The sequence below is a fragment of the Dama dama genome, chromosome 21 (assembly GCF_033118175.1).
Source record: "Dama dama isolate Ldn47 chromosome 21, ASM3311817v1, whole genome shotgun sequence".
Taxonomy (NCBI): Eukaryota; Metazoa; Chordata; class Mammalia; order Artiodactyla; family Cervidae; genus Dama; species Dama dama.
This window is the reverse complement of record NC_083701.1, coordinates 22,274,324-22,299,892: the sequence shown is the minus strand read 5'-3', so window position 1 is coordinate 22,299,892 and position 25,569 is coordinate 22,274,324. Positions and strand designations below refer to the sequence as shown.

The window sequence follows — 25,569 nt, the reverse complement described above, 5'->3', positions numbered from 1 at the left end:
CTCGGTCGCGCAGCCCGCCCACTTTCACGACAGCCGGCGAAGCTGTGCAGCCCGGCGGGCCTGTGGCCCAGCTGGTCGCTGTCGATTGGTGACGCCTGCTCTGCGCGCGCGCCGCTCGATTGGCTCTGCCTGCGGGGGAGGAGCGCCGCCGCCGCCGCCGCCGCCGCCGCTGCCGCGGGCTCGGTGGGTGAGGAAGCGTCTGGGCCCGGCCTGCTGAGGCGCCTCGCAGACGCCTGGGCTCGCCCACCGCCGGCCAGCTTCGCACACTTCCTGTCCCATACGGCCGGGCGCGGGGCAGGCCCGCCGGAGCCATGGAGGACGAGGTGATCCGCATTGCCAAGAAGATGGACAAGATGGTGCAGAAGAAGAACGCGGTGAGCGCGTCGGGCGGCGCGGGCCGGAGCGAGGTCGGGCGGCGGGCGGGGACCGGACGCGGGAGCCCGGCGGCCTGACGGGGCTTGCGGCCCGCACCGCCCGGCCTCCCTGCGCGACGCCGGCGAGGCCTCGTCCTGGAGCAGGGGCCCTCGAGGGAGTCCTGGCCCGCGTCCTGAGGAGAAGGTCCCGGGGGAGGGGTCCTGGCCCGCGTCCTTGGTAGGGGAGGCCTGGGGGGCGAGTCCTGTCCAACGTCGCGGGGAGGGGGTCCCGGGGCGGGAGTCCTAACCCACGTACTTGGGATGGGGTCTTGGGAACGGTGTCCTGTCCCGCATCGCGGGGAGGGGGCCCTGGATGAGGGGTCCTGGGGAGGTGTCTTGTCCCGCATCCTGGGGACGGTTCCCGGGGCGGGCGTCCTATCCCGCGTTCTTGGGAGAGGGTTCTGATGGAGTGGGGTGTCCTGTCCTACATTCTGGGGAGGAGGTCCTGGGACGGGAGTCCTAACCCTCGTCCTTGGGAGGGGGTCTTGGGAGCGGTGTCCTGTCCCGCATTGCGGGGAGGGGGCCCTGGAGAGAGGGGTCCTGGGGAGGTGTCTTGTCCCGCATCCTGGGGAGGGGTCCCGGGGCGGGAGTCCTATCCCGCGTTCTTGGGAGAGGGTTCTGGTGGAGTGGAATGTTCTGTCCTACATCCTGGGGAGGGGGTCACGGGACGGGAGTCCTATCCACGTCCTTGAGAGGGGTCTTGGGAGGGAGGGGCGTCCTGTCCCGCCTCGCGGGGAGGGGTCTCTGGGGTGGGGTCCTGGGGATCCTGGGGGGTGTCCTGTCCCACGTCCCGGGGTACGGGTCCCAGGGCGGGAGTCCTATCCCGTGTTCTTGGCAGAGGGTTTTGGTAGCGGGGGGGTGTCCTGTCCCACATCCCGGGCAGAGGGTTTCGTGGGTGGGGGGCTCCATCCCGCGGTCGAGGGCCCGCTCTGAGCGTCGAGGCCCCTGGGGCCGGTGCAGCTGGGTGAACTTGATCGAGGCGTTCTCACTGTAAACTTGACGGTGGCCGAGCCTCGCTGGCTTAGCCCAAGAGTACAGACAGCCCTCACCGTTTGAAAGAATCCGTTCTCTTTTTCCGGGCTCATTGGCTAAAAACGAGAGAACTTCAAACAGCGGTTTGTGATCTGCTTGAGACACGAAGCTGATAAAGCAAAACGTGAAATTCCCGGATCATTTTTTTTTTTTTAAGAGCTAAACATGCCCTCTATTATCTCAACTGTCCTCCATGTTTGTTTAGCAATTAAAAAGGTAAACGATGCCGGTGTGTTTGGCAAGCTGCTAAACTTTTTTTTTTTTTTAAAGTGGATCTCCTCAGGCAGTAGAGTGCAGAAGGGCTCCGTCTAAGGCACACACCGTGACGAGTGTGCGCTGCTGGGCGGGTTTGCCTCTCTGGGCGCTTTACTGTTGATGCCAGCAGCGTTTTCTGTCACGAATAACATGTTAATGTGGACGTGTCCTCCTGTGGTTTGTATGAGATGTCCCAGTTTCTGCATTTCTGTCCACCTGCCTGTGCCACTTTGAATCCCTTGCTTCAGAGCTGTCTGTCGTTCAGTCGTTCAGTCGTGTCCACTCTTTGCGATCCCATGGACTTCAGCAGGCCAGGCTTCCCTGTCCTTCACCGCAAAGCTGTCATTTTTCAGCTAAACTAAATTCTCAGACTAACTGGAGAGAGGAAAGGGATGCTCTGGTTTTACAGCACTTGGAGAAAACACTTTACAAAGCATCTATGCAGCGGCATTTTGGGACTCCAGACAAAGCTGTGCTGCATCCATTTTACAGAGTAAGAAACCAAGTCAGGCCAAGTAGTTCCCCAGCTTCCATGAAGTGTGCACTGTGGATTAAGCCAGGAGCTGAGTGTTCTGCTGGACTGCATGCCAGAGCAGGAAGCAACCTTAAACACCGAATTCTTCAGGCTTCAAACTTAGTCTCTTCCTCTTTTCCTTTCACAGGTGCATTGCCTAGCATGTGATTTCATAGACTGTTAATCTGCATTTGCAATTTTAGGCTTTTAAAGTATTTCCTGTTTGTTTTCTGTTCTAGACAGTTGCCTTTGCTATTTGTTTTTTCTATTGGTACAGGCCATTCATTGCTCGGTGCAAGTGATGAATTCTGGATATTTCATTGGCTGGACATTTCTGTTATTTTGCTTAAACTGGCAAGTTTTTTTCTCTGCCTAGGGAACGCTAGACTCCCACAATAGAAGCGTAACCTAGGGGAAAAGGCTGTTAGTTGGATAATTTTTTTCTCTAACTTGGGCCATATAGTGTATCCTTTAATCATCTAGTGATGCTTGTGTTTGTTTCCTTTCCTTGTAATAGATGTTTCCTAAAACTGAGGACTTTCCTAGTGAGCAAGTATTGAGAAGACCAGTTGCTTATCTGCAGTTCTCAAATTATAAAGACATAATGCATCAATAGGAGAATGAGAAGTACCACAAATAAGCCTCAAGTCTCATTTTTCTTCTATTTTTCTAGTAGTATAAAACTTAACCAATATAAAACCTTGCCCCCCCACCCCCCCCCCCCCCCCGCCCCGCCAAAGAAAGGTAAAATTGACTGGCTCTTTTACTTTTTTCCTTCTCTCTTTTCCTGTCTGTGTTACAGAAATTCAGATAGGCAAATGAAATAGAGAAAGGAAAACAGTCTAAATGACTCTCCCTCCCGGCCCAGCAGCAGTCCGTGAAGGCTTTTTAAGTTGTTCAGTAATTTAACAGAAGCTGTTCTGGGGAATTGGAGGATTATGATAGATTTGTTTCTCTTTATGATAGGTTTGTTTCTCTTTTTCGTGTGTGTGGCTTCCAGATTTTCACTACAAGCTATTTTTTATACTGTTTTTATACTATGAAAAAGTGAACTTTGCTGGAAAAATAATAGTTGTCCTCTGAATTGAAGTTTAAATGCCGTTTATCACAGTAAAAATCATAGGTGTCACTTTTAAGTAATAATAAAAACTGCTTCCATTTATTGAGCTATTACTCTGAGCTAGGAATTCTTCTCAGTACCTACCTTATCTGATTTATTCCTCAGACAGTTTACTGAGCTAAGTCTTAATCTCTATTCTAAAAATGAGGAAATTGGGCTTCCCCGTCAGTTCAGTGGCTAAGACTCCATGAGTTTGATCCCTTTTGGGGATCTAAGATCCTACAACTGTGGTGTTGGAGAAGACTCTTGAGAGTCCCTTGGACTGCAAGGAGATCCAACCAGTCCATCCTAAAGGAGATCAGTCCTGGGTGTTCATTGGTAGGACTGATGTTGAAGCTGAAACTCCAATACTTGGCCACCTGATGTGAAGAGCTGACTCATTGGAAAAGACCCTGATGCTGGGAAAGATTGAGGGCAGGAGAAGGGGATGACAGAGGATGAGACGGTTGGATGGCATTATCGACTTGATGGACATGGGTTTGGGTAGACTCCGGGAGTTGGTGATGGACAGGGAGGCCTGGTGTGCTGCGGTTCATGGGGTCGCAAAGAGTCGGACACAACTGAAGAACTGAACTGAACTACATGCCATGATCCTACATGCCATGCAGTGCAGCCAAAAAATAAATAAATAAAAATATATTTAAAAAAAATAAAAATGAGGAAATTAAGTATTTAGGCTCTTGAGTGAATTCTCAAGTCTAATAGCTACAGAGTGGCCAAATGAAGGTGTAAACTAGCCAGTACCACTCTGTTCAAGCATCTACCACTCCAAACATCTCTCTAGAAGATCTGGATCATGAACCTTGTCTGGGTACATTGGGCAACCAGGGTGTTTGCTGTTGTGGGGCAGACAGGTTTCTCTGAACATCCCCACAATATCCTGACCCTGGTGCTGCCCAGAATGTTGCCCCGTGTGTGCACTTAAATAGGGCGCGCTTTGAGGCCATGATGAATCACAGGAATTAGTTCCAAATTTTCAGATATTAGCAATTTTTTACATAGATTTTTTTTTCTTGCCATTTTGACTTAATGTCAGTAAGCAAGTCTGTCTCCTAATCTTGGTTCAAATTCTGACTCTTCTAAACTTTAGCTGTTAGCGTCTAAAATGTTTTTTGGTAGTAAATTGGATATAATTTAGTAAAGATTAGATGAATATAAAACTCTTGACAGTGCCTAGGATATGAAGGACTAATGTTGAAGCTGAAACTGCAATACTTTGGCCACCTGATGCGAAGAGCTGACTCATTAGAAAAGACCCTGATGCTGACAAAAATTGAAGGTGGGAGAAGAAGGGGACGACAGAGGATGAGATGGTTGGATGGCATCACCGACTCAATGGACATGAGTTTGGGTAAACTCCAGGAGTTGGTGATGGACAGGGAGGCCTGGCATGCTGCAGTCCATGGGGTCGCAAAGAACAGACACGACTGAGCGACTGAACTGAACTGAAAAAAATCTTCTGGTTTATCTTTGTAAAGGATTTGTAACACCAGACTTAGAGGAATCAAGTGAGAACTTAAAATTTTCAAGTTCATGGACACATTTAATGAGTGATGTTGAGATTTGTTTATTTTTTTTTCTTCACTGAAGGCTCAGGGCTGAGTAGAATTAAATTTCAAAGAGAGAAACTGAAATTAGATGTTAGACTTTCGTAGGTGCAGGGATACCTGAAATAAGTACATTTCTAAGTCTTAGTCTTACCTGGGCTGGAAAAAGAAAAAAAACTGGTTTCCGTATCAGGGTTGGATTAATTAGCATAAGTCAGAATTTAGAATGACTACAGCATCTTTTGTAACAGCTGTGTATGGCTGTACAGTACAGTCCACCCTTTAAAGTCAGTTCAGGGGTTTTTAATATGTTCTCCAATTTGTACAGCCATCACCACTGTCTAATTTTAAAACATTTTCATCACTCCAGGTGGAAACTATCCGTCAAATAGCCCCTTACATAGTCACCATGTCTCCCCCCAACCACTAATCTAGGTCCTTTCTCTCTTGATTTGCTTATTCTGAGCTTTTCGTGTAAATGGAATCATTTAATAAGTGGCCTTTGATTTCTTTCGCTTGGTGTTTTCCAAGTTCGTCTTTGTAACAGCATGTCAATATTATGTTCCATTGTGTTGTTGAGTAGCATCCCTTTATTCTGATGGAATTACCACATTTTGTTTATTTCCTCATAGTTTGATGGGCATTTGGTCATTTTCCACTTTTTTACTATTATTAATAATCTAAGAGCATTCTTGATCAAGTCTTGGTGTGGACATATATTTTAATTTCTGTCGGGTGTGTGCATTTCTGTAGGAGTAGAACTGCCAGGTCATCTGATAACTGTATCTATCTAGCCTTTGGAGGAACTGCCAGACGGTTTTCCAAAGTTGTACTATTCTGCATTCTCACCAGTAGTGTGAGGGTTCAAATTTCACCTCATCTTCATCAGTACTTGTTGTTACAGCTTTTTGATTACAGCCTTTGTAGTGAGTATGAAGTGGTATCTCATTGTGGTGATTTGCATTTTTCTGATGACTAATGATGAACATTTTTCAGTACTTGGTGCCCTTGCATATTGGAGAAATGTCTGTTCAGATTCTTTGCCCATTTTTTTAATTGAGTGCTTGTATTACTAAGTTGTGAGAGTTCTTTAAATTCTGAACACTAGATCCTTATCAGAGATAGGATTTGCATATATTGTCTCATTTTGTGGGCTGTTGTTTCACTCTCTTGATACTGTCTTCTGAAAGATAAAAACTTTTGTTTTTCTGACTGCACTGTGTGACTTGCAGGACCTTAATTCCCCAACCAAGGACTGAACCCAGACCACTCCATGAAAGCACTGAATCTTAACCCTGAACCACCAGGGGATCCCCCAAAGCTTTTAATTTTTATAAAGTTGAATTTATGTATAAATTTTGTATCTTGCCAACCATCTCTTATATGTCAGGGACTCTAATTTGATACTTTTTATGTGTTATATTACCTCATTTGATCATCTTAACTGAAGTTTAGTGTAATATGCTTATCTTCACATGAAGAAGCTGAAGCTTGAAAAAGCAAAGTAACATGCCCAAGATCTGATAACAGAGCCTGGATTTTAATCTAGATCTGCCATAGACATGTGTGTTCTTTGTTGCTCCTTCCCTCTTCCTTGAACAAGGCTGTTTGGATCCTGTACAGTCTTATATGTACTGGGTTCTCATCATGTTTTATAAAGCACTTCTCTCTGATGACAGGTAAGAGTACCAAGGCTGTAATAAAGTAGTCTGTAGCTGTTTATCTTTTAGCCAGTACTGTGAACTAAATTTGACTCTCGAAATTGAGGCAGACTCTTTCTTTCTCTTGCATCATTGTCTGTAGGAGATGCTGCAATCGAATAGACTTGACTTTTAGAGGCAGGTGATGATTAGGGACTGGTTAGTAGTGCTGTTTGCTGGAGCTCACACAGAGCAGAACTGCCCCAAGGGTGGGGCTACAGAATGGACAGAGCAGTGATGTAAGGCCAGGAAACTGGGCTCTTGTCCCTTTTGCAGTACCCATCAGTGTCGCCTCAGGCAAATTACTTACCTTCTCTGAATTCAGGGTTTTGGTTTTTTTTCTTGTTTAATTGAGGGTTTGAAGTGGAGGCTTAAAGATTTCTGCTTATTTTTGGATTTCCTGAGGTCAGAAAGGGTTTCTCTTTTGCCCATTGCTGTGTCCTCAGCACAGCAGAGAGCTTGGCATGTGGTGTAAATGGGTGTTTGTTAAGGGGCAGTGTGTCATTTGACAGAATGGGGTAAATCTCACTTTTTCTGGTTAGTAATCATGTGACCTTGTGCAAGTTTCTTAACTTTTCTGGGCTTTAATTTCCTCATCTATAAAATGGGGATAATAAGATTCCTGCTTCCATAGGATTCATTGTAAAGATGAAATGAGATACTATATGCTGTGCTTGGCACATAGTAACCCTCAAAAAAGTTTAATTTCCTCATCTGTAAAATGGGGATAATAGGATTCCTACTTCCATAGGGTTCCTTGTAAAGATGAAATGAGATACTGTATGCAGTGCTTGACACATGGTAACCCTCAAAAAAGTTTTTGTCACTGAATTAACATGTGATTAAAAAAAAATATGATCATCTCTTTTTTGCCCTTTTCACCCATCCAGATCATCATATTAATAGTTGCTTATTTCCTAAAGAACCTTGATTGAACTACTCATCTTATTTGATTGGAACACACTGTAATTCTGAGAAATTTATCCCATAAGTGTTATTTAACTTTTCCTTCCTTCCATAGCCTATATCTCTAACCCCAGTCTCACCAAAGAGATCCGAGTGAAAAAGGAGAGTGTGATGAAATTAAGGCAAATCTGTTGCTTCCTTCTGCTTGAAAAACAGCCTAGACCTTAAGCCACATTGCTGATGTGTTAGAAGAATCAACTTTATATGCAACCCAGCTTCATGTAAACCTAAGGAGACCCTGCTTTTTAAGGAACTCTTAATTGTGATTATCTTCACTTTTAATTGATCCTAGGTCAGAAATTGTTCAAAAAGACCACAGAGACGTGAGTAGAAGAAAAATATCTACAGTAGATAAGGATACAGGCAAACAGTCTCATAATCAGAATCTTCAGAGTCTTTATTTAACGTATTTGAGAATTCCAAATTTTTCAGTTTTATAAAGATACTGGTATAGTACAAACATCATATGATGATACATATTTTTCAGTTTTATACAAAATTTTCAAAATTTGTACAAATTTATACAAAATTTTTATACAAATTTTTCAGTTTTATAAAGATATTGGTATAGTACAAACATCATATGACGATACATATTTCATAGTATCGTCAGTGAGAGCTGGGCAGTTCCTGGTAATCAGACGTTGGCATTTCTATAGTGAAATGTAACATTCACACATTAAGTAGGATAAATAGAACTAAATAGCTCTGTACATCTGTCGAGATTAGCTGTTACTGCCAAATGAGTTTATTGAAAATTTATGGGAAATCTTTTGGTTTTTAAAGGATTTTGGTTTGGGGATTTGCAGATAGAGGATTGAAGACACTTGCTCACAAAAATGGCATGCATATAAAAATTCTTGATTAACAGTAAATTTAAAGTCAGTGTTTTATTTTTTAACAACTCTAATGTTTTTCTATTTTTAATTGCCTCTAAATAAAAAGAAATTATAGAATTTATGGTCAGGAGGAATCTCTTTAAGAGGTGGATCCTTAAAAATCCTTTATAATGACCTGTTTCATAATTTCTATTGAACTTGTTTTTAGCTAGGAGGTTCTGGGTTAAATTAAAAGGATGTGTCTGTTGCCAGAAGAAAAGTTAATACTGTTTTATTCTCCAGGGCCACATCTGTCAACTTTAAATGGAAGAATTATCTGGCTAGAAACCTTTGCTTGATTTTAGACTTAAGAAATACAGTGATACCATGAGATTCCATGCTTGTTCCGTGCTCTGGGCTTTCTGTTTTCCCAGGGTGTGCTGTGTTTCACTAGTTCGTGGAGTGCCTAGTTTTCATATTTTAACATTTCAGAAAGCAGAATGAGTTACATGTGTTGCTGGCTGGATGGCTGTTGAGGTGTACTTTCACAGACAGAACATCCAGCCCAGCATTGACATTGCGGAGCAGGTGTCAGTGACTTGGAAGGAAATCTGAGAGTAGTGGGGTGCTCTTGGCCCCACAAGAAGCCAGTGGGAGAAGAGCAGTGGGGTAAAGGCAGCAGGCTCACACATCCAGAGCCCACCCTGGTGCCTGCAGAGAGCTGATGGCTCAGAGCTCGGAGCTCTTTTATGGCTTCTTTTGTGAAATGTTGTGTTACTAGTGTTTTGACACAGCTTTTTGTGGGCTAAAATCAGATATTATTGAATCTGAGTCAATAGGTAATTCATAAGTGTTAGAGTCTGCAAAATAGTTTTAGAACCACCACCTTAGCCAGTTTTGATTATATTTTTCTATATGTGAAAGGTAATATGACAAAAATTCCAAGTCTAAAGGAACTGCAAAAGTAAAAACAAGTGATAAGAAAAGTTTATGATAGTTTTAATAGTTTTTTTTATTAGTGGTATATAGAATGATGATCTGTCCAAATATAGTATATTAAGTCACTGTTAGACTAAATGAAATATGATTGATTAAGTTAAATGTATTAGATGAACTGAACTGAATTGAAATGTGGTTGGTTGAATGAGTATCAGGTTGGAACGTTGGCCCCAAGCTGTAGGTGGCACTGTTGCTTCTCATGTAATTCCAGCCCCCTTAGCGTCAGTGTTAAGTCTCATCCTCATCAGCTGCATGGGAGCCTTTGATTCTAGATGGGAATCAGAGCCCTGGCAGAAGATGGGCCTGCAAGCTTAACAGAGACCTCACTTTTGGATTTCCTTTCAGAATTTGCTTCTTACCATGCAAGAACCAGGTAGACAGCAGTGTCCTTGAGTCTGAGCTGTGAGGTGCAGAGGCATGGTGAGAATTCTAGAGAAGCGGTGCCCCCACAACCACCACTCTCCCACTCCTGCTTCCACAGCTAATTGCCCTGCATGGAAGTCTGGGGGTACTGTACCACCACAGTGAGAAACATTGCATATTTCTAGTTGGGACACATAAACAAATACTACTGAAAGTAAACTTTCACAAGACAATACGTAGGTGCTGGTTAACAACCCAGTGAATGGATTTTATGATCCTCTAGTGAGTTGCAGCCTGTTTGGAAAACTTTCCTCTCTCTTTTTTTCCTCTTTCATCTATGTATCTATATCTCTATATACCATTCTCCTCACATGAATAAATGACTCTCAGTGAATTGTGGATAGGAAAATATACTTCTAAATCTCTGGTTAGTCTTTGCTTTACTCTCTGGAGAATTTAGTTTGAAATTATTTTATTTTATAGGCTGGAGCATTGGATTTACTGAAGGAGCTTAAGAATATTCCCATGACCCTGGAACTATTACAGGTATGTGCTAACATGTCATAATTTTTGACTAGGTAATTGTCATAAAATACTGAAACATCTTCAATACCAATATAAGTTTTTTGTATTTTCCTTTTACAGTGTAAAACATTATTAACTTATTTTTGTTTTTTTTAAAGATGGTAACATAAATTAGTAATCTGCTGAGTTACCATCATAGTAAAATGTTGGCTGCTTCTGCGTTCAAGTGCATGCCCCACCAGCTGAGAAGGCAGTGCTTTAGAGAAGTTCTACAGCATTCTAAAGTTCTAAGTTTTTCTTCACTGAAAAAAGTTCTTAGAACATACTATCTTCTACAAGAAAGAAACCACTTTCTGTGGGGAAAACATCCCCCAAATGCTGATCTCAAACCACCTTGGGGTTTTAGGGTGGTGAGTCCCCTGTGTGTGTCTGCTGTGGAAACTTCCTCCGCCGTGCTCCACTCTCCGAGAGACAACACAGGGCAGTCCGGTCAGACACATATTCTAGATTCTTCAACAGCTGCCCCAAATCTCTTTGTTGAGTACATTGAGTAATTTAAAAGGAAATCTTAAGGATCCATTTATTTCTCAGGTTTAAAGTTTATAGCAGGGGCTCCCTTTTGTATCTCGCTAACAGTTCCTTTTGTTATTTTATTTGTTCCATAACCATATTTTGAGAGATTGTCTACTGACAACCTGAATTTACTAATTAAGTCACCATTTTTTATTTATCATTCATAATTGGCCATCAGAGCCTTTATGTTCTCTGAGTACAGTTTGAAGACAGTTGATGTGTGGGAAAAGAACATAGATTTTGAGGCGACAGACCTGGATTAAAATCCCAGTTTTGCCATTTAGTAATGGTGTGATGCCAGCCAGGTTATTTATTGACACTTCCAGTCTCTTATCTTTAAAAATAGGGATGATGATCTTGATTTTAAAGGATCTTGGGAAGGCTGATGAATACGGGTGCTCCCAGCACGACCCTGAGCACTTATATCACCACAAGTTAAGTTGTCTGTATTCTGTGAAGTCCATTTTTAGTATCTGTGATTATGTGCTGGTGTTTAACCTTGTGTGGATGGTAGTATTTGTTTAGGTGTCCTCTCTATAAGGTGCAGCACGTGATGTACATAGTAATCTGTGCAGGAGAACGTGAAGAAGCAAAGTGGGTGTGTGTGTGGGCCATGGTTGCATCTGCCTGCCTTGCGTACACACACAGACACTCTGTTCTGTTCTCTTGTGAGAGAGACTGATTTCATTTTACTACTTGACCAGCCTCTCTTCAGTAGCGAGTTAACATGCCAGCAGATCTCAGTGGTGAGACCCTTGACGTGTGTGTCTTAAGTCTGCAGTCTACTGCTAAAAGAATTCATACAGTTGATGTTTTTTCTGTTCTAAAATGAAGCGGCATTTGGAAAACAAGAAAATCAAACAATGAATTGCTTGAAATAAAATTGCTTGTATACATTTTTTTTGTCATTGCCTTGCAGTCCACAAGAATTGGAATGTCAGTGAATGCTATCCGCAAGCAGAGCACAGATGAAGAAGTTACATCTTTAGCAAAGTCCCTCATCAAATCCTGGAAAAAGTTATTAGGTATCTTCCCTTACATATATTTATGATCTGATTTATTCAAACATTGAGTTGTTGAATTTTTTTTTTCTTTTAATGAATATAGGTATTTTGAAATCAGTACTTTATAATCTGGGAGGGGGCTTTAGTCTGACCTTGAGGGATCTGCTTTTCAAGCTAGTCAGATTTAACTTTCTTTTTTTTTTAATGCTTACAACTTGATTGCCTCTTTTTTTTTTTGCCACTTTATTTTTTAATTGAAGGATAATTGCTTTACAGAATTTTGTTGCTTTCTGTCATACATCAGTAAGAATCAGCCGTCAGTAGACCCATGTCCCCTCCCTCCCCATCCCACCCTCCTAGACTGTCACAGAGCCCCTGTTTGAGTTCCCTGAGTCATAAAATAGATTCCCGTTGCCTGTCTATGCTACATATGGTGCTTAAGTTTCCCCGTCATTCTCTCCATGCGTCTTCCCTCCCTTCTCCCCTGGATTGCCTCTTTAAGAAGGAAATTTTTTCCCAAGGGGAAGGTGTCCCACTTTTTGAAAAAAACTATTTCTAACTTAGAGGAAATTTTCAAAAATAATAAAAATAATTCACGTGTCATTTTTCTAGGGCGTTCGTCTTTAGTATTTGCCATGTTTCTTTTGTCATAGTCTCTCTCCTCTTTTTCTCTTTATGTATATCCTGACGCATACACTTTATTTTTTCCAAACTATTTGAGAATAGGTGGATTTCTCTTCTTCATTTACTCTTTAAAACTTAAGTGTGTATTTTACGTAATCCTAATACAGGAAATTCAGGAAATTTAACATTGGTACAGTTACCTTAATCTGCAGTGCACATTTGTTCCAGTTTTGTCAGTTGTCCCAGTAATTACTTTTCCAGCTTTTTTCTCATCCTTAAGCTTTTTTATGTCTTTGAGGACATTGACTTCTGAAGAACACATGCCCCCCTCCTCCCCTCCCTCTGTTGTTGTGTGGGGGGTTTTGTGTGTTTCTGGCCTGTGCAGTGCATGTTGCAGGCTCTTAGTTCCCCAACCAGAGACTGGATCTGGGCCTACTGCAGTGAAGGTGCTGAGTCCTAACCACTGGACCGCCGTGTCCCCTGTTTGGGCTGTATCTGGCATTTTCTCATGATTAGATCCGGTTGAGTGTTGACAGTTGAGGTACCGCGCATGTGTGTTGTATCCTTCCGGGGTGTGGTGTACAGAGATAGGATGGTGTTATTTCTGAGACCCAGCCAAGGTGTACACTGCATCACTGATCTCCTCATGTCTAATAGGAGATCTGTGGGAATCACTTTAGGACCCTGAAACCATGGTGCTCCCTGTCAGACCTTCCCCCACCCCCATTTGATATCCCCCAGTTATTGCCAAAACCATTCTTTCCAGTGACAGTTGCAAAATTATGATTTTCTAGTTTTTCTACTTTTTGAGTTTTCACACATCATTATTCTATAAGAACCCTCATCTTGCCTCCCAGTTCTTTTTCTCTTGTGAGTGTGGATGCATAGGTTCCTGTTCTGTATGATGGATTATAGTCCATTCCTGCTCATATTTGTTTTGATATTCACACTGTCCCAGCTGTGACCGCCGGGCACCCCTCAAACTTGCTTCTGTGTCTCTTTGACAGGCTCCTTGCTTTTTTGTTTGTTTTTTAACCTCTTTCCTGCTTTGTGGCACCACGCAACGTGCTGGGCTTATCTATCCCAGCCCTGGAACCAGCCATCTCCTGAGCAGTTACCAGCCTCATGTGGAGGAGAAAATAAAAAAAGTGAAGCTTTTAAAACTTCATAGATAGCAGCAGTAATAATAAAAGACTTATTACATATAAGAACTTGGAAACCAGTAACCAAAAATTGTAAAGCCTGTGAAATTTAGAAAGTTTAGCCTTAAGAAAACTAATGAAATATATGACCCTGTATTAGATTCCAAACCAGAAAGGATTGCCGTTTAGGTTGTTAGCTAGATTTCTGGGAGATTTCCTACTGCTTCTGGGTAGCACAGCTCTGAAAACTTAAGACACACCATGCGAGGGTCTGTATTAATGCACTTAGTCCTCCCAACTGTCCTGCGTGCTCGGAGCTGCTGTAACCCCATTGTGCTGAGACAGTCGAGGGGCTGCTGTAACCCCATGTGTGCTGAGACAGTCGGGGGGCTGCTGTAACCCCATGTGTGCTGAGACAGTCGGGGGGCTGCTGTAACCCCATTGTGCTGAGACAGTCGAGGGGCTGCTGTAACCCCATGTGTGCTGAGAGAGTCGAGGAGCTGCTGTAACCCCATGTGTGCTGAGAGAGTCAAGGAGCTGCTGTCACCCCATGTGTGCTGAGACAGTCAGGGGGCTGCTGTAACCCCATGTGTGCTGAGACAGTTGGGGGGCTGCTGTAACCCCATTGTGCTGAGACAGTCGAGGGGCTGAGAGATCAGGTGCCTTGTTTGTGCGCAGTAGGAGGGGTGCTGCGGAGATGGCAATGGCACCCCACTCCAGTACTCTTGCCTGGAAAATCCCATGGACGGAGGAGCCTGGTGGGCTGCAGTCCATGGGGTCGTGAAGAGTCAGACACGACTGAGTGACTTCACTTTGACTTTTCACTTTCATGCATTGGAGAAGGAAATGGCAACCCACTCCAGTGTTCTTGCCTGGAGAATCCCAGGGATGGCGGAGCCTGGTGGGCTGCCGTCTATGGGGTCACACAGAGTTGGACACGACTGAAGCGACTTAGCAGCAGCAGCAGGAGGGGTGCTGAGCGGCCGAGCTAGGGTGTGATCTGAGCCCTCTGAGCCGGGCTCTGCTGTGTGGCTCACCACCCTCTGCTCAGAGGTTGGAGTGTTTTTATGACTGTTGCTGCCTCTTACTGCCCTGCCTTCTTAGAGGGCCACCGTAGTGTACAGTTCACCATGGCAGCGTTACTGCTCCCCCACCACCACTGGGCCATGTTAGACGGTACTGCCTGATTGTATTACCTGTCCCTGGTGGCTCAGATGGTGAAGAATCCACCAGCAGTGTGGGAGACCTGGGCTTGATCCCAGGGTCAGGAAGATCCCTTGGAGAAGGAAACGGCAACCCACTCCAGTATTCTTGCCTGGAGGATCCCATGGACAGAGGAGCCTGGTGGGCTATATAGTCCATGGGGATGCAGAGAGTCAGACACAATGCATCATGTCACCTTTCTGAAGCCTTCTACCCCCTGTTGCTGTGGGAACATGTATTGATCCTTGCTCTGTTCTGAAATGTCCTTGCTGATCCGTGCTTTCTTCCTCATGATACCATAGCATCTTCAGGCCTTCCAGGGAATCATAGAGTAAAAGGGGCAGTACAGTTGGTCTCTGAGAACTGACATGTGTCATGAGGACTGGATTCCCATGATAGTTCTGGAGTTGTGGTTGGGACCATCCTCTGTCAGTCAGTCCCTTCCAGAGTGGCATGTTAGCGTCGTCTGGGGACACTCAAACCCCCTTCTCTGCTGGGAGCTGAATGGAGTGTTCAGGTGGGTGCTTAGAGCTACCTGTGCGGTCCTGCCTCAAGGGTGAATGTTCTTCTGTGTTCTGTACAGAGAGCAGTGGAGAGCTGAGTTATTCATGCAGCTCTAGGACTCGTGTATGGATCAAAAGGTAGACCAAACTGAGGTTGTTCATACAGTGGGTCCAAATATTTCTGAACCCAGCTTCAAAGCTGTTTTGGTTGATATAAACATGAATGTTTCTTTCCAGTGCTAAACTGTTGCCTTCGCCCAACCTATTTTATGTACTTTATTTTTCCGTGTCTGATTACTCACTTCCTTAAGTCTTAAAGCTTATGCTTTATTAGTATTAATAACCTGTATTCGTTTTCAGATTATTTAAGATAGAGGAGATGCTGAGTAGGCCTAACTAATAATCCTGAAGTATAGTCTATGAAAATCTTTATTTACTATCTAGGAAATATTTATTTGTATTTTGAGTACCACCTCACATTTTTTTACTTCATGAAAAATTGTCAAAACAACATTGTTATATATACTTCGCACTTAAATTTTTTAATGTGCAGTGTTTTTTCCATGTACATTTGCTAATAGAACAGCTTGCGTAAACTTCATTTACTTGTTAAAAGCTTAGGATTTTATTGGGTTTTTTTTTTTTGCTTCCATAAATAGCTTGATAACATGTAGTAGTCCTGTTTTTTGTTTTGTTTTAACAAGTGCTGAAACTTAGGAATTTCATAAATTTTCAGATGGACCATCAACAGATAAAGACTCTGAAGAAAAGAAAAAAGATCCTGCAGTTACGTCACAGAATAGCCCTGAAGCAAGAGAGGAAAGGTATTTCACTTCATGGAAGCTCGTGTGTTTTGGGAGACAGGGGTCACGGAGGCTTCAGGAAACACAGGACTGACCTCAGAAGGCCTGCAGAGTGGCCGCCGGGCCCATGCAGGCTGTGTGTGGATGTCGGCTGGGTTACGGGTGAGGGCAAGGGCTACCTGCCAGCAGAGAGCAGCAAGTGAGGTCCGTTGAGTGAAAGGCAGGATTAGTTTGGCAGAACTAATTGTCAGAGATCTTTACTGTGGCAAAAATTAACTGAAACCAGTCAGAAAATATTTCAGTAAGAATCTCACACAGGAAGTTAATCAGGAGTGGTTGAAGTGATTAGGTCAACTGGAAAAGTTATTAAATTGTCCCAATGGTATTGATGTTTTTAGGGAGAAATTATGAGATGTTTGTATTTTCATGACTACTTTTGACTACATGTGGTTTTTATCCTGAAGCGATGTCTCATGTATAAACCTCACTGGTTGTCTGATTGGAGCACGGTTTGCCAGCATTTTTCTCTCTGGTTTTGGTTGAGAGTGATCATAGCCTTGTGCCCTCCCCTTACCCCCTCTGCTCGTAACTGAGATCCTGTCTTTTCATGTGCTGTATTGAGCTGTAATGTGTGTTTTCTGTATTAAAAATATTGTTTAATGTTTAAAAGGAGAATCAAGGTTAAAAAAAATAAGACTTGTCTCATCTTTACTAAAGTTTTAACTTCTTTTTAATCTATATAGAGGCAGGTGTTTTGTTTTGTTTTGTTTTCCATTTAAGAGTCACTGGAATACTATTTCATTTATTTAGGCCCAGAATTATTGTTTTTAGAAAGTAATGGTAATGATACTCACTTTAAGAGAGTTTTCCTGACTTCTTTTTCTGTGTGTCTGTGTGTGTGTGTATATTCTAGCAGCTCTAGCGGCAACGTGAGCAGCAGAAAGGACGAGACCAATGCCCGGGACACGTACGTCTCATCTTTTCCTCGGGCGCCGAGCACTTCAGATTCTGTGCGGTTAAAGTGCAGGGAGATGCTCGCTGCTGCTCTACGAACGGGAGGTAAGTGTCCCCGCTCAGTCCTTTGACCAAGGCCGCTGCTGCCCTGCCCACCTCATGTCATCCTCCGGGTGGAATCCCGATGGTTGCTGCCCCCCACCACCCAGCCCAGGGAGAGGGTGTTGCGACGGGCACTACTGAGAGCAGAAAGGCGCAGGCATCCAGGGCTCTGCTTATTACGTGTGATTCTCAGAAACAATAGGTTCCTCCTTGTGGTGAATGTTCCCCTGAGTCACAGTTATTTAAACTCTTTTTCACAATCCTTTTTCCCCTCACATTTAGTCTGCAAACTCAGTATCCCCCCCTCATATTGAGAGTTAATGATATTGTATTATTGTCCTGTTGTTAAATGTTACTATGACATATAATAAGTTTTATATTCATAATTTCGTTTCCTACTTTTTTTAAATGGGAAAGAGATCTTGGTTTATATATGGGAGCTTTAATTTAATTTGGAGTTATTCATTCCTATGTAAAATTTTGGCTTTAAAGTTTCATATATAGGAACATGTATTTATTGTCTACTAAAACTTCATCCTTTTCTATTATACTGAGCCCTGGTTAGTATGACCTATTTCTCTTCTTACTCTGCCTTTTCTTTACTCTGATTCCTTTACTATCTCTTTATATATGTTTTCTTGTTTCTTCCTAGTTTCTTTTTGTTTCCTTCTGTCACTTTGAACATTTGCCTAGTAGTCTTCTGAATGTGTCCATATATGTGATTGGCAGATGAAATGAATGGTTTCTTTGCATGGAAGCCTGAGGCGGGAAAGAGACAAGACAATTCTTTGCATAAGTTTCTCTGCTCTCCGTGGGAGTAGCCAGAATTTCTGGAGTTGTGCAATGAGGGGTTGCCTGCTGGATTCATGACTCCCTGACTCCTGAGGGATAAGGCATCATCCATGCAGGAACCCTGTGGACACTAGGTGAATCCAGAGGAGGAGCTGAAGGGGTCACAAAGAAGACCAGATTCTAAGGAAACTATACTGAAAGGATTCTTTGTACAGGGCAAGTGGGGTTGAAGAAATAGGAATACAGTTTAATTGGCTCTGTACTGAAATTTTCTTTTAATATGTTGTAATCATTCATTCATGACACTTCTCTGTGTCTGTGTTTAGATGACTACATCGCCATTGGAGCTGACGAGGAAGAATTGGGTTCTCAGATCGAGGAAGATATCCTTTGCATGTATATTCATAATGGTGTCAGGAATCCACTAGATTATTTTTTATTCCTGTAAAGAATAGAAAATCTTATTCTACAGTTTCTGTCTTGATTGTTTTGGTGGGAAAGGGGAGGGCTGTCTGAACATGTTATTCTTGTTTTTCTGTTATGCAAAAGTAAGACACATAATAGTGATAGTGTTTTTATTTTTCCACCTTGCAAATTGAGACTGTAACTTCTCATGGACACATGCTAGCAAGTGTAAAGTGGGGTCTCACCTTGTGCAGGGGGGGCCCTCAGCAAAGCATAGAAATCACCTGAGTTCGTCATCCTGTGCGTTCACACTGGGTGCCTCAGAAAGAGCTCTGGTGGAGTCGAGGGAGTCTTACACATGGGTCCGGGGAGCAGGGACCATTTGGTGACAGATGACAGTGTACCACGGGCTTGTCCTGGCTGAGGGGTGGCTGCCCTAGGGCTGGGCCCCTGTTGGAGCCTGTCCCATTGAGAAAAACCACCTGCTAACCTGGCTTCTTGCTGAGCCGGAAGGAGATGAACCTCCAGGCCACTGTGAACTGTCTTCTCTCAGGAGGCCCTCAAGGGAGCTGTGTGGTCTTTTTGAGGCTTTTAGGATCCTTGGCAGAATGCAGATTTGGACCAGGGAAAGCATGTACAAGTTCAAGCTCTTTTCCTAAAGTTTTCTCACTCAGATTGAATACCTGAGTTAACATTTTTAAACCCTTTTAATCTGTGTCACTTGGCATTAAACATTGAGAAAGTATTGCTCATTCTTAGCATAAAATCACATAGCATACAATCACTATTTTTTGCCAGGACTGATCAGGAAATCAGGCAGAAATAGTGCCTTATTAATTTAATCTGAATTGGAAATATTGCATAAATATTTCAGAAATTCTTATCGTAGCAGAATAGGAAAAAAATGATCTTAGGACCTTTATATTTTAACCTTTTTCTTTAACGGCCTAGTACCTATCTATCAAGAAATAAGGAATACAGACATGAAATACAAAAATAGAGTACGAAGTAGGATATCAAATCTTAAGGATGCCAAAAATCCAAATTTAAGGAAAAACGTGCTGTGTGGGAACATTCCTCCTGACTTGTTTGCTAGAATGACAGCAGAGGTGAGTGTATTTGAATAGAACATTTCTGTGATGGTATTCCATGATGTCAACTGTAAAGTCTGTTTAAATTATGAAGTACTGTATAAATACTACATATGTAATAACTATCCTAATATGCTTTTATACACAGTATATACAGTATACTAGACAAGAACTTAAGGTGATTGAATCTGTTAGCATCAGTACTTTGTCCCTTTCATAACTGTACCATGATCTTTGAGTGGTTGCCTTATTAAATTATTGTCAAAAATAAAAATGTTATTTATTATAGATTCATGTATAATCAGAATTAAATCTCTAATTGCAAACAGACTTTGTAATCTCTAAGCTCTTTTCTTGGTTAAATATTATAAGATTGTCTACATCTTATTGACTATCCTTATATTTATTTAGAAAGTGATGCAGAAAATGAAATTCATTGTTTGCTGTCTTTAGATGTAGCTGTTCATAGATATAAGCTGAAGTGTGTCTACAGTCTCACTGTCTTACTGAGCATCCAAGTGAATTTATCTTTCTATATAATAAAAACTGTTATATTTTTAAGATTCATTTTTTAAAACCTCATTAGAATAATTGTAAACTTTCACAAAGTACAGAGCATAGTGTAATGAAGTCCTATCTACCCATCACCTAAGCTTCAAGTATATTAAGTAATTTGTCACTTGTTTATCATCTATCCCTTCTTTATTTTCTTTCTTTTCCCCTGAATTATTTTCAAGCAAATTCCAGACATTATATCTTTCCACCTCTCTATCCTTGAGAGAAATCTCTAAAAATCTGACATTCTTCTTATGTAACTACACTGTCATCACTGCATCCAGCAAGTCTAATGATGATGATTCCTTGGTGTATCCAATATCTGGTTTATAGTCATTGTATGTTCCTGGTTGCGCATTTACTTTGTATCAGGATCCGAAGTCTAGATATCATCTTAAGCTTGGTCTCTTAAGACTGTATGATAGTTAAGTCTCCTTTTCCAGCCCCCTTTTCTTCCATGACATTGACCTATTGAAGAAACTGGGTTATCTCTTGTGTATCTCACACTGAATTGCCCGTTTCTTCCTCATTATGCTAACTTTTCTGTCTCCATTCTTTTCTTTGAACTGGAAGCTAGTTTTGTAGGCTTAGATTACGTATAGGTTAACTTTCCCTGCACAAATGCTTCATCAGTGGTCCTTCTTACTTCATACTGCATCACCTCAGGAGACACGTATCTTGTTCTCCTCTTCGGATGTGGAAATTTATCAGGGATTTGTACGGACAGTCTCATCCCTTCTCTGTGAGGTTCTCCACTGGCCTTTCATCTGCATGTTCACCCTCTGATGATCCTTGCCTGAACTGGTGTTGCCATTAGGAGTTGCAAAACAGAGATTTCTAGAATTCTGAAAGTCCTTTCACCTTTCTTAGCTAGATTTCTTTGATAAAGGAGCACTTGCCCTGAGTTTAAGGCTGTTGGTTAGGATAGGAAAGGCAGGTGAGTGTGTAATTCTTCCCTTTGGTTAACAGTTGTCAGAAGGAGTGGTTGGCACCCCACTAACCGCCAATGGGGGCTTTTGTTGCCATTTTTGCATGTGTGTGTTCTCTACTTTTTTAAGTGTTGTCACAGACTTGTGACTTTATTTATCCAGTGGGGTTGGTCTTTTCAATGATTTATCATGATGGCTGAAGAAATCATCCTCTGTCTGGTCAGTGGAGCTCTGTCACGTAGCCCCTCTGTCCAGTGATGTGCTCACAGTGGTCAGGCAGCTCCCCCGCTTCCTGGCATAAGGAGATACCCTGCCTGTCTTGTGCATTTCTTGACTCAAAACTGGAACCAGACGTTCCTCTGAGGGCCCTGGTTCCTTTTCCGGCAGAGGAGGTGGGTGCAGTAGTAGAGACCGTGGTCTGGATAAGCTCATCACCGTAGGATTGCATTAAATGCTGTTTTCACATATAGACTTCAGAGTGTTTGGGGAAATGTAAGATTAAGCAAACTGATGAGTCCTTTGAGGAAGAATATGATGTTTCACTTTCAAAACTTTAAAAGTTGATTTTAATCCTATTACTGTTAAACTCTTGGAGCATTTATGCATGTGTATAGAAGGTGCCTGTAACTGGGTGGTATTGCTGTCCTTGTGACAGGAGATGGCTAGTGATGAGCTCAAAGAGATGCGGAAAAACTTGACCAAAGAAGCCATCAGAGAGCATCAGATGGCCAAGACGGGTGGGACCCAGACGGACTTGTTCACGTGCGGCAAGTGTAAGAAGAAGAACTGCACCTATACACAGGTGTGTGGCTATTATAGGCTCACTCAGACTAGAGGCTTACAGCTCCTGTTTCAAGACAAATACCAACTTACTTTCAGTTAGCTGGATTTGTTAGTATTAAGAATGTATCCTTATACTTGAGATCTCTCTCAAAACATATCAAGAGAACTTTGTGTTTCTAGTTACAGTCTTATATTAGAGCAGATGTCAAGTTCCTCAGTCACAGCGGATGGGTATTTAAGGCTCTTGTTGCTGTCTGACTTTTAGAAAGGTTTTGGCAGTTTTTGTCAGAATGAAGTATTTGTAATTTTTATGTTTTTGCGAATTTGTAAGAAAATTGAGAGTTCTTTTAATTAGCATTTCTGTGCTTCTTAGTTATGATGAAAATTTTTCATATTTGTTAGCCATTTATCAGTAGTATAATGTGTGAGTTTAGATGATTTTCCCACTTATCTGGGATAAAGATGAGAAGACAAGGACTTTTGTTTGGAAATGTGTGTTCTTTCCTTATTATTTCGCTAATTTATTAATAGCTTGTTTTGGACTGTTACACATTTTATTGTGCTACCATTGTAGTTCATGTAGGATATTCTGGTTGAGGTTGGATTTTCTATAGTATTGTGAAAAGCAGTGTTTTTCACCCAACTTTGCCATAGGTACAAACGCGGAGTGCTGATGAACCCATGACAACGTTTGTCGTCTGCAACGAGTGTGGAAACCGGTGGAAGGTGGGGCGCCCCGCGGGTTTCCCGTTCCCCCGGCTCTGTGGGGTGGCTTCTCCGTGGGGTGGTTCCCCCGACCCTTCTCTGGGGGCTGTGCTGTGTCCCATGCCCACACTGCCCCACACTGGGGAGGCCGAGGCTGGCGTCTGCCGTGGGTCACACTGGTGCCCTGCTAGAACTAGAGCGGTGACTTCGCACGCCGCCCCCCGCCGGGTCTTGGCGCAGGAGTCACAAGGCTGGATCTTAGAGGTGCAGCTCCTGTGTCCACCCAGGTGCTCCCATGCTGCTTCTTCCAGAACACCTGCACGTGTGCATGATTGTCTGCGTAAACTTTTTTTCTGGAAAAACTATTGTACATTGTTGAAATCCAGCCCACTGGTTTTAGTGTTTATTCTAGGAAATCCAGATGAGCACCGCCATGATCTGGTAGGCTCACAAAGCCTTTTTTTGTGTTGCCTGTGTTCTCCTAAATTAGCCCCACACAGGCAAATTATGTTACATGAATGATTCATTCTTCAGTGATTTCTGTGAGCCACAGAAACATCACACCTAAAACAGAAGTGGGGACACTAGGAGCGTGTGACTGGGGGCTCCCATGGGAGGAAGGTGGGCTTTGGAGCCAGACATGCTTTGGGCTCCTTTGCCCCTTACTATTGCTGAACTGTAATATTCTCACAGATAAATATAAATAAGACCCATATTACAGGTCATGCTGAGTAGTAGAAATGATAAATTTAAAACTGCCTTTGGTCATTGTTAATGCTCCAAAAATGCTTTCGATTTATGATTAGTTTTGTGTGTGTGTGAAAATTCTACAAGCTTCTTTTCAAATTATTCTTACCTTAGACTTTTCCTTACTTTGAAACAATCACAGAGGTTAAAGCATTTCCTGAGATCAGAAGTGAACAAAAAAGACAGTGGGAGGAGGGCTCTAGCAGTGTTCCAGGTGTGAGGCCAGTGCCCATTTTGTTACACACAGAGATTCTGTTCTTGGGCCTGGAGGTATGGTGCTGACAGTGTCTTCATGGCTTGAAGCAGTGTCTCCTGTCCAGAGCTGTCAGGTTCTTTAACTGGTCTACAGGAGGGATGTTCATGCTGTTCAATCCTGTTGGGCAAACCTGGTTTTTCCAGTACTCTCCTGGATTTGTTTAGCATCATGAGGAGGAGGAAGACTGGGTATATCACAGTTTGTATTGAATACAGGCAGTTTGCTGCAAAGTGCTGACATAGTTCCTGTTGGATTTAAGAAAATTCAGTGTAATGTAGAAAGCTGATGCCTATGGTGGCTTACTCTGGAAGTTCAAATTTGGAATTAATTTTTTTAACCTAAGAATTATGGAGAGAAGTGCTTAATAAGAAAATATTTGATACTATTTCTTTATGTATGCTTAGCAGTTCTAAGTTGGAAGAGTCAAACACAATATAGGTGATTGTTCATGTCTGGAAAATACAGCATATTTTTCAAAAATGCTTCTTTCTTTAGCAGTGTCATGTTGTATGCTATGTTGAACAGGGCAAGGAGGTACACCCCATTGTCTGTATTTAAAGGTCTCACAAAATATTTCTTCTTTTTTGACAGTTCTGTTGAGTTGGAAGCATTGGCAAAACATCTGGACCATTAAGAAGATGGATTTTGTAATTAGCTTTAAGACTAGGTCAACTAGCTAGTTTTCCTGCAAATCAGATTTTTAAAGTAACTTGCCTCCCTTGGGTTAGTCTCTGGTTTTGACATAGTGTCCCTTCCTTAAACGCCTTCTGTAGTTTCAGGTCAGTAGGGAGACCACATAATGGTATCTGTTTCAAAACTTTTTTTTTCAGTTTTATAAGTTGATATTAAACTTTTGGCAGTTAATTTTTACCTTTTTTTTTTCTTCTTAAAAGAAAATATAACAACTTTTTTACAATATGAAACATACACAGTAGAATGTTACTCTTCTCAGTAAACACACAAGTGGAAATTAACATTTTTTTTTCCTATATTGGCATGTACCTACAAATATTAAAAGAGGATAAGAGGCAGTGTAATTATAAGTTTATCAGACATGGTGTGTATTCAAGTAATACTTGACCAGCTTATCTAAATTGTATATAATATTTGAACTAGCATATGAAATTGATTTTAATTATTCTGTTCACAAGTCTGGGATAATTAGATATTATTTTGCATTTGTAACTAACTGTGATCCTCATTTCTTGTAATTTCTTGTACATGTGTATTACTTGTTCTTAATAGATTTTGGCTTTTGGAAATATGACTTGACTTTGTTGAAATCAGTTTGGTTTGTTGTTTATTTACCTGTTTGACTTCGTAGTGTATTTTAGTTTTTCAGAACACCGTTGTAATTTGGTATGCTTTTCATAAATCCCAGACAGGCAAAGAGTGGAAAGTTTGGACCATTTTTTCCTTTTGTAGGAAGACACACTGGGAGGAAGATGTTAGCATTTTAGAATAGTGTGGTTCCTGTGAACAGTTCCTGACTTGACTTTGATTTGGAAATCTGTCCTGACTGAGGACTTTAAGGCTTATAGAGGTCATTAAGCTGTGGTCTTTCCATATGGAGACTGACAGGGTACATTTCTGTCCTGACTGACTTGCTGCCTCTGTTACACAGGAGTAAGGACAGACAAGTGCGTGGGCTGTAACATGGCCCATGTTTATGGGACGGACCTTGCAGTTAAGTGTGTGCCATCTGCTTGGTTGGGAATAAGGAAGAATGATCTCACACTGGCTGTCGCATATCTTGAGTCCCCAGTTACGAGGACCACATCTCATCCTGCTCCATCTCCACTTTCCCACCCCTATGGAAAGACTTCAGCACCAGCTTGCACGCCGCCACCCCCCCCCCCACCCCCACCCCTTCCCCACTGCTCACCGCAGGTCAGTTTGATGCAGTAGAGAAAACTTCCAGGAGTCCACCTGAAGACCCCACATGTAAGAATTGGCCACTGGTGCGGTCCCACCTCCACTTTGTCAGGTCACAGAGTAACCTTTTATCACTTGGAAAATAACATGAATTTTTGAAAGAGTGAGTGTGAGAATAAAATAGTCCCACTTCTAAGTGAGCCATTTTTAAATTTGTAATTCAATAAAGTTTCTTGTTTTTAAACATGTATCACATTTTGTCATTTTGTTT

At 42.3% G+C, this 25,569-nt stretch overlaps 1 protein-coding gene across 2 annotated transcripts; it reads left to right on the top strand.

Moving 5' to 3' along the window:
• The first annotated feature begins 157 nt into the window (after positions 1 to 157).
• TCEA1 (transcription elongation factor A1) lies at positions 158 to 25,548 on the top strand. Of its 2 annotated transcripts, none has more exons than XM_061123305.1 (10): positions 158 to 374; positions 10,211 to 10,273; positions 11,745 to 11,850; positions 16,038 to 16,125; positions 17,021 to 17,163; positions 18,279 to 18,335; positions 19,312 to 19,466; positions 21,588 to 21,734; positions 22,370 to 22,441; positions 24,015 to 25,548. In XM_061123305.1, exons 1-10 carry the CDS (start codon positions 312 to 314, stop codon positions 24,021 to 24,023), a joined length of 903 nt encoding a protein of 300 aa, XP_060979288.1. In that variant the 5' UTR covers positions 158 to 311; the 3' UTR covers positions 24,024 to 25,548. The 2 variants fall into 2 exon arrangements, with proteins under 2 accessions (XP_060979288.1, XP_060979287.1); XM_061123304.1 differs by having other exon boundaries at positions 159 to 374; positions 17,018 to 17,163.
• Positions 25,549 to 25,569: the final 21 nt, after the last annotated feature.